Source organism: Pantherophis guttatus, chromosome 18, assembly GCF_059756535.1.
Source record: "Pantherophis guttatus breed Tessera chromosome 18, ASM5975653v1, whole genome shotgun sequence".
Taxonomy (NCBI): Eukaryota; Metazoa; Chordata; class Lepidosauria; order Squamata; family Colubridae; genus Pantherophis; species Pantherophis guttatus.
Genome location: NC_142080.1, coordinates 10,401,415 through 10,410,000, shown reverse-complemented (window position 1 = coordinate 10,410,000; position 8,586 = coordinate 10,401,415). Strand labels below are relative to the sequence as shown.

The following is an 8,586-nucleotide window of genomic DNA, read 5'->3' as shown; positions in this document are numbered from 1 at the left end:
AGCTGATTTGACCCTTGAAAGCAGCAAGCTGGGCTGCAGCTCGGAATTTGACCCAGCCAGGTCTCTGGGGGACTACGAGGCCCATGGACCTCCTGTTGCCAAGAGCTACCTCCACCCGTCACCTCTCTCTGCTTGGAAGCCCACGAAATTCTGTGCTGAGTGCGCGAGTGTGACGGAGGAGGAGTACGGCAGGAAAGAGAGGGGGCTGGTCTGTTCTCCCCCCTGCTTTTTATACCTGCAGGAGGCCTCGACACCCTCATCCACTGCTAGCCCTTTGCCAGACCCAGAACTGGGGGCCTTCCCCATGCTGCATCCGCCTTACCTGTCTGGCCGTCCAGCGGCGAGCAAGCATCCGGCTGAACGGAGCAGATGGGGCCGCTCGGATCCTGCCGATATCTCCCGGAGTCTTGGCTTGGTGGAGAAGATATTGAGACCCCGTCTGGAGCCTCACTGGAGACCAAAGATGCTGGACAGCTGTGGCTTGACCCCCAAGCGCTCGGAGCAAGAGGAGACCCCAGAGAAGGGGACTGTCTGGTCCAGACTCCATTGCGTAACCGTGCACGAAGAAGGGAGTGGCGAAGAGCTCTCAAGTCCTGGAGAGACGGACTCAGAGGGGAAGCTACGGCCCAGGCTTCAGCATAGGGGGGCTATGCTCCCCCAGCTCAGCAAGGGGGGAGGAAGGAAGAGGCAGAATTTTGCCACCGTCCAAGACTCGACGTCGCTGTGAGAGGCAAGGTCACAGCCCCTCCATGCCCCCCCCCCAGCTAAGACCCCTAGGGCTGCAGGTTGCATTGGTGTCAGGGTTGCAAGTAATACATCCCCTTCAATAAGAACTCCGAGGCAGGCATCTTTCTCAAAGAACATTTTATTGGGACATATCAAATTGGCACAGACTTGGTGGAAAACCGGCTCTAAATTCTCGCCGGTTTTACACCCGATTAAAAGTAAAACGTTGTCACTTCCCCCCCCCCCACAGTCACATGGTCCAATCAGCATGTAGTCCAGTTGCAAGATGACCTCCGTCTTCACCTTTCGAACCCCTGCACCAACGTCCTCGATTCCCAGGGGAAAGAATTTTAATTAGGCTACGACACCCCAGATATCTCTACACCCCACTCCCTCCCTGGCCCCTTCGCTCCAGGCTGTGAAGTTTCCAAAAGATGCCCTAATTAATTCACGAGCCATGAGCCGAACTTCAAAAGAAATACAGTCATTTATTAGGAGCACCATTTCGGCAATATTCGGATGCACTTAGAACTAATCCCACGTAGATTTACGTTCCCCTATGACCCTGTCTCTCCCCTCCTCTCTGGCCACATCATAAATCACATTCTCCAATTAAGCACTTTGGCTGGCTGTGAAATCCAACACCCTCCTTCTGATTGCGGTCAGGAAGAATGTATGGAATGCACTTCAGTTAGGGAAATCAATCAGCTCTATCAGTTCTCCCTCCCTCCTGCTCATGGCAACTTGAAAGCTTTGCAAGTTGACAGTCAGCCCTGAAGCAGTGAGAAGAAAAAACCTCCTTAAAGGTAAAGGTGAAGGTTCCCCTCGCACATGTGTGCTAGTCGTTCCTGACTCTAGGAGGCGGTGCTCATCTCCGTTTCAAAGTCGAAGAGCCAGCGCTGTCCGAAGATGTCTCCGTGGTCATGTGGCCGACATGACTCAATGCCAAAGGCGCACAGAATGCTGTTACCTTCCCACCAAAGGGGGTCCCTATTTTTCTACTTGCATTTTTTACCTGCTTTCGAACTGCTAGGTTGGCAGAAGCTGGGACAAGGAACGGGAGCTCACTCCATTACGCGGCACTAGGGATTCGAACCGCTGAACTGCCGACCTTCCCATCAAAGGTGGTCCCTATTTTTCTACTTGCATTTTTTTTTTAAACGTGCTTTTGAACGGCTAGGTTGGCAGAAGCTGGGACAAGTCACAGGAGCTCACCCCGTTACACGGCAGCACTAGGGATTCGAACTGCCGAACTGCCAACATTTTGATCGACAAGCTCAGCGTCTTAAGCCACCATGTCCCCTAGAAACCTCCCTAGAGAACTACAGAAAGGAAAACGGCCGCAGTTTGGCTAACTTCAGGGTTGACAATCGGTTGTGTTGCAATGACAAAATTGTGATGGGGTGGAATTTAGTGCAGAGTGGCAGGAGGAGGGGTGTGTGTGTGGGTTTGTCTTTCCTAAAGAGGAAAGAGATGATGCCACTTGGAATGTCTGGTAGGGAGAAAGAGGGCGAGGTGGACCCTCCTGTTGTGGCTCCGTTGCCTGAGCCTGGGCTATTGACAGACACAGACTCTGAGAGTGAGGGAGAGGAGTTGGCAAGGCCTCCCTCTCCAGGACCCTCCTCTCTGGCAATGCCTCCGGAGGACACCGAAGGCCAAAAGATAGGCTCAGAGCCAAGCACGTCCCCGCAGCCACAGGTGGACAGTGACGAAGAAGATAAGTGCTGGCTGGACCCTCGCCAGAGGCGCAGGGAGAAGCATGCGCAGCAGGGGGAAGGCGTGCCAGAGATTAGCTGAGTCACTGGACCACACCCCACAGGGTATAAATGTGGGTGTGGTGGCCGGTTCAGTTTGTGATGAGCAAAAACTGGAAATAATCCATGATCTCTGCGTTACTGGACTTTGCCTGCTTTATCGGACTGCATTTGGATTAATCCTTGTATTGTTGACACTCTGCCTGTTTTATCGGAATGCTGGCAGTCTAATCTTTGTTTTGTGTGAGTAAAGTCTGAATTGGCAGCTAGCCACTGGGTTGCTGCCAGCTTTATCTTCAAAGAGTTTTGTCGTATGGCTTATTAACTCCGGGCCGTCCGTGGGGGTGCGTGTGTGGTACGGGGACAGAACACCTCCCTAGCAGTTCACAGGGTGTATCTATAGTTACGCAGATAAGTACTTTAGTCCGGCACAGTTGCAGTCTGTAGGCGAGCAACAATAAAGAAATTACTCTGAATGAGCGCTGGTGTCGTTTTTGGTTCCCTGGGTGTGAAGTGCGCATTGCACTGTCCCAAGGGAGGGTGTCCCTTGATTATTAAGGTAAAGGTAAAGTCTACCGAGCAGTAGTGTTAACTACCCTGTTGTATTCCAGTGAGACGTGGACTGTATAGAGGAGGCATGCTAGGCAATTGATCCACTTCCACATGACCTGCCTCTCTAGAATTCTGCACAGGTGGCCACTTCACGAAATGATGGCTAAACAATTTATCGTTTGAGATGAGCTTACTACTTCTTACTTCTTCGGAGGATTTATGTGTGTTTTTCTTTTAGCCAGGTTTTTCCTACGTAACCAAGGTTTTTCTGCAGCCCTAAGAAAATAGATATTGTACCTTTACAGGGAGGATACATGAGATGTGGGTGTGGCTTACTGATGATGGCTAACGAGCCAGAAATAGATCACCCATGATGACGTCGTGCCGGGTGGCCGGAGCCTCCCACCGGTTTTACTACTGGTTCTATAGAACCGGACTGAACCGGGAGCAACCCACCACTGATACATACATACATACATACATACATACATACATACATAGGTGGTATTCAGCCGGTTTGCACTGGTTCGCGCGAACCGTTGGCAGATATTTGGCCAAGGTTGCTGAACCAGTAGTGACGACCGGCTGGCCACGCCCCCAAACCGGTTCCCTGGGTGCTGCTCGCTCGCCCCGCCTGCCATGTTCATTGCCATGTTCTTCACGCACGTGCATCCCATTGCCTTGCAAGTCCAATGCGCGAAGAACATGGTGGCAATGGCACGGCAGCAGCTTTTTCCGCGACCTCCGGTACTTTTCAGCGGCCTGCGGCCAGCCGCCGCAGCTCCAAAGCAGCTGTCAAAGAGGCAGGCTTCTTTGCCAGTCGCTCGAACTCATCTCTCCCTCGTCCCAGTCCAACACCATAACTTCAGTACTGTTAGTCCTGTGTAGTTCAGTACTTACAGCAGCTCATTTAGTGACTGTTTGGCGTTACCAAGGCGCCGAAAAAAGTGACTTACGACCATTTTTCACACCGTTGTAGCATCCCCAGGGTCACGTGATCAAAATTCGGAGGCTTGGCAACCGACTCATCATTTATGACGGTTGAGGTCACATGATCCCCTTTTTTGTGACCTTTTCACGAGCAAAGTCGATAGGGAAATCAGATTCACTTAACAACCGTGGGAGTAACCTCACAACTGCAGTGATTCGCTTCACGACGGTGGCAAGCAAGGTCGTAAAATGGGGCCAACCTCACTTAGCAACTGTCTTGCTTAGCAATAGAAATGTTGGGCTCGGTTGTGGTCGTAAATCGAGGACTATTGGTTGAGAACAATCAACCCACGGAACAGAAGTTGCCTTTGGAAGTTGTGGGAGCTTCATCCCTGGAGGCTTTCAAGAAGAGACTGTCAGAAATGGTGTGTAGGGTCTCCTGCTTGGGCAGGGGGTTGGACTAGATGACCTCCAAGGTCCCTTCCAACACTGTTAATCTGTAAAGAACAGAAGTTGCCTCAGAAGTTGTGGGAGCTTCATCACTGGAAGCTTTCAAGAAGAGACTGAACTGCCCTCTGTCAGAAATGGTGTAGGGTCTCCTGCTTGGGAAGGGGGTTGGACTAGATGACCTCCAAGGTCCCTTCCAACACTGTTAATCTGTAAAGAATAGAAGTTGCCTCAGAAGTTGTGGGAGCTTCATCACTGGAAGTTTTCAAGAAGAGACTGGACTGCCCTCTGTCAGAAATGGTGTAGGGTCTCCTGCTTGGGAAGGGGGTTGGACTAGATGACCACCAAGGTCCCTTCCAACACTGTTAATCTGTAAAGAACAGAAGTTGCCTCAGAAGTTGTGGGAGCTTCATCACTGGAAGCTTTCAAGAAGAGATTGGACTGCCCTCTGTCAGAAATGGTGTAGGGTCTCCTGCTTGGGAAGGGGGTTGGACTAGATGACCTCCAAGGTCCCTTCCAACTCTCTTAACCTGTAAAGAACAGAAGTTGCCTCAGAAGTTGTGGGAGCTTCATCACTGGAAGCTTTCAAGAAGAGACTGGGCTGCCACCTGTCAGAAATGGTGTAGGGGCCGTGATGGCGAACCTATGGCACGCGTGCCACAGGTGGCATGTGGAACCATATCGGTGGGCACGCGAGCTCAGCTCCATTTTCGGGCCTTCTGGGCCCACCAGAAGTAGGGAAACAAGCTGTTTCGAGCCTCCAGAGGGCCTCGGGGGGAGGGGAAGGCCATTTTCGCCCTCCCTAGGCTCCTAGAAAGGCTCTGGAACCTGGGGAGGGTGAAAAACGGGCCCACCGTGCCATCGCATACTGGGAGCGGGGGGGTGGGTGGGTCGTGCCCACATTTGCTCTCTGGGGAGAGCAAAAAACAGGCCTTCCGGTCTCACCAGAAGTCGGCAAATGGGCCATTTCCGGCCTCTGGAGGGCCTCCGGGGGGTAAGGAATACTGTTTTCACCCTCCCCAGGCTCCTAGAAAGACTCTGGATCCTGGGGAGGGTGAAAAATGGCCCCTCTGTGCCATCACATGCCGGGAGCGGGGATGGGTGGGTCGTGCCCACATGTGTGGGAGGGCGGGGCACATAGAATTATGGGTGTGGGCATGTGCGCGCGAGACCCCCCCTGCACTCCCCCTGCTTTTGGCACATGGTGGCAAAAAGGTTAGCCATCACTGGTGTAGGGTCTCCCGCTTGGGCAGGGGGTTGGACTAGATGACCTACGAGGTCCCTTCCAGCTCTGTTAATCTGTAAAGAACAGAAGTTACCTCAGAAGTTGTGGGAGCTTCATCCCTGGAGGCTTTCAAGAAGAGACTGGACTGCCCTCTGTCAGGAATGGTGTAGGAGCTCCTGCTTGGGCAGGGGGTTGGACTAGATGACCTACGAGGTCCCTTCCAGCTCTGTTAATCTGTAAAGGACAGAAGTTACCTCAGAAGTTGTGGGAGCTTCATCCCTGGAAGCTTTCAAGAAGAGACTGGGCTACCCTCTGTCAGAAATGATGTGTGGGGGTCTCTTGCTTGAGCGGGGGGGGGGGTTGGACTAGATGACCTCCGAGGTCCCTTCCAACCCTGTTCATCTGACTACCTGTAGCACACTCAGCCGCTAGGCGACCAATTCGACGTGGCTTTCGAGCACCAGAATGCCCCCTGAGAAAACTCGCCTCTTTCTGCCCGATTGGGCCAAGAACCCCCCACCACACACACACCCCTCCTCCTCTCCCAGCCCCTTTGGCAGAAACCACGTAGGCCATTTCCTTGATCAGCCCATCCCGGACGACCAAAGGGCATGTCATCGTTGCAACACGCCTGTCTTTTCACGCCCCGGGACCGAGCGAGACCTGCCTGGAGCCAGGAGCTAAGAAAGGGGCTGCCAGGGTCTCTTCCACAACCAGAAGCCCCTCTTCCTGGGCACCGGTAACCATGGCAAGCTGGAAGTACATCCTGTGCTCCGTCCTTGGTGGGGCGGTGCTGCTGACCGCGGGGATCCTGCTGGGCCACTTCGCCATCCCCAAAGTGGCGCCTTCCCCCGAATGGCTCCAGGATCTGGATCGGGTAATCCTAGAGGACTTCATGAACCAGGTGGAAGCTGCCAACATCCGAGAGAACCTCAAGTAAGCATTTGAGGGGTGGGCAGGGGGCCCCTGTGGCCCGTGAGACCCTCGTGTTCGTCTTTGAAAGTATTGGGTTAGGAACCAGGGGACGGCGAGTTCGAGTCCCGCCTTAGGTACGAAAGGCCGCTGGGTGACTTTGGGCCAGTCCTTCTCTCTCAGTCCAATTCGACCTCGCAGGGGTGTTGTGGGGGAAATATAGGAGAAGGAAGGAGGAATGGTCACCTTGAGGATGGAAGGAAGGAAGGAAGGAAGGAGAGAAAGAAAGAAAGAAAGAAAGAGAAAGAAAGAAAGAAAGAAAGAAGAAAGAAAGAAAGAAAGAAAGAAAGAAAGAAAGAAAGAAAGAAAGAAAGAAAGAAAGAAAGAAAGAAAGGGAGGGAGGGAGGGAGGGAGGGAGGGAGGAAGAGAGAAGAAGGAAGGTAGAAAGGAAGGAAGGAAGGGGGAGAGAGGGAGGGAGAAAGAAAGAAAGAAAGAAAAGGTGGTCATGGAGGAAGGGAGGGAGGGAAGGAGGGAAAGAAAGAAGGAAGGAAGGAGGAAGGAAGGGGGAGGGAGGGAGAAAGAAAGAAAAGAAGGAGGAAAAGAAAGGAGCAGAAGGAAAGATAGAGAGAGAGAGAGAAAGAAAGAGAAAGAAAGAAAGAGAAAGAAAGAAAGGCGGGCGGACATGGAGGAAGGGAGGGAGGAAGGAGGGAAAGAAAAGAAAGAAAAGGAAGGAAGGGCATGGAGGGAGGGAGGGAAGGAGGGAAAGAAAGAAAGAGAAAAAGAGAGAGAGGGAGGGAGGAAGAGAGAGGAAGGAAGGAAGAAAGAAAGAAAGAAAGAAAAGGCGGGCATGGAGGAAGGGAGGGAGGGAAGGAGGGAAAGAAAGAAGGAAGGAAGGAAGGAGGAAGGAAGGAAGGGGGAGGGAGGGAGAAAGAAAGAAAAGAGGAAGGAGGAATGAAGAAAGGAGTAGAAGGAAAGAGAGAAAGAAAGAAAGAAAAATGGAAAGAAAGAAAGAAAAAAAAAGGCGGGCATGGAGGAAGGGAGGGAGGGAAGGAGGGAAAGAAGGAAGGAAGGAAGGAAGGAGGAAGGAAGGAAGGGGGAGGGAGGGAGAAAGAAAGAAAAGAGGAAGGAGGAATGAAGAAAGGAGCAGAAGGAAAGAGAGAAAGAAAGAAAGAAAAATGGAAAGAAAGAAAGAAAGAAAGAAAGACGGGCGGGCATGGAGGAAGGGAGGGAGGGGAGGAGGGAAACAAAGAAAGAAAGAAAGAAAAGGAAGGAAGGGCATGGAGGAAGGGAGGGAGGGAAGGAGGGAAACGAACGGAAGAGAGAGAAAGAAAGAAAGGGCATGGAGGAAGGGAGGAAGGGAGAAAGGGCGGGAGGGAGGAGGAGAGGAAGGAAAGTAAAAAGAAAGGAAAAAGGAAGGAAGGGGAGAGAGAGAGAGGGAGAAAGAAAAAGAGGGAAGGGGGAATGAGAAAAGGAAGAAAGGAAAGGAAAGGAAAAAAAGGAAAAGGAAGGAAACTTTCTTTCATGCTCCCAGAAACACCAGGGCTGGGGTTACATATTTTGTGTCTTCTAGTCTGTTGGATTCAGGATTAACCCAAGCTTGAAATCTGGCCTCCCTGCCTGCCTGAATCCAAAGTTTGAATGCTTTTTGCCTGCAGATCTTCAATCTCAGCAGCTTCAAAAATCAGTTTTGCTCAGAGAAGATTGTGGACTAAGTCAGTTGCCTCCTTAAAATATCCCAAATGTGATTCATCTGAAGTTCAGCTAGACTCCCCTTCATTACTACTACTACTACTATTATTATTATTATTATTATTATTATTATTATTATTATTATTATTATTATTATTATTATTATTATTATTTATTGGTTAATCTTTAGTGAGATTCACAGCTTTGAGGCTGGTTAATAGCTCAGCAGCTCGAGTCCTAACCAAGGACCTAGGAACTGTTAAGTTATCGTCGGAGGATGTAAGCTGTTCCGAGTAAGGTGTTTTTTTGTAGAGTCATTATTATTATTATTATTATTATTATTATTATTAT

General features: G+C 51.1%; 2 protein-coding genes across 2 annotated transcripts in view; both read left to right on the top strand.

Moving 5' to 3' along the window:
- Nucleotides 1-1,149, top strand: part of LOC132709275 (uncharacterized) — a 12,490-nt gene extending 11,341 nt beyond the window's left edge. Inside the window, exon 6 of the mRNA XM_087881181.1 lies at nucleotides 1-1,149. This exon is cut by the window's left edge and continues 149 nt beyond it. Within this exon, the coding sequence (XP_087737307.1) occupies nucleotides 1-727 (727 nt within the window). The 3' untranslated portion in view covers nucleotides 728-1,149.
- A 5,230-nt stretch (nucleotides 1,150-6,379) lies between these two features.
- NAALADL1 (N-acetylated alpha-linked acidic dipeptidase like 1) overlaps nucleotides 6,380-8,586 on the top strand; it is a 39,422-nt gene continuing 37,215 nt past the window's right edge. Inside the window, exon 1 of the mRNA XM_087881256.1 lies at nucleotides 6,380-6,570. Within this exon, the coding sequence (XP_087737382.1) occupies nucleotides 6,380-6,570 (191 nt within the window). The remainder of the gene's footprint in view (nucleotides 6,571-8,586) is intronic.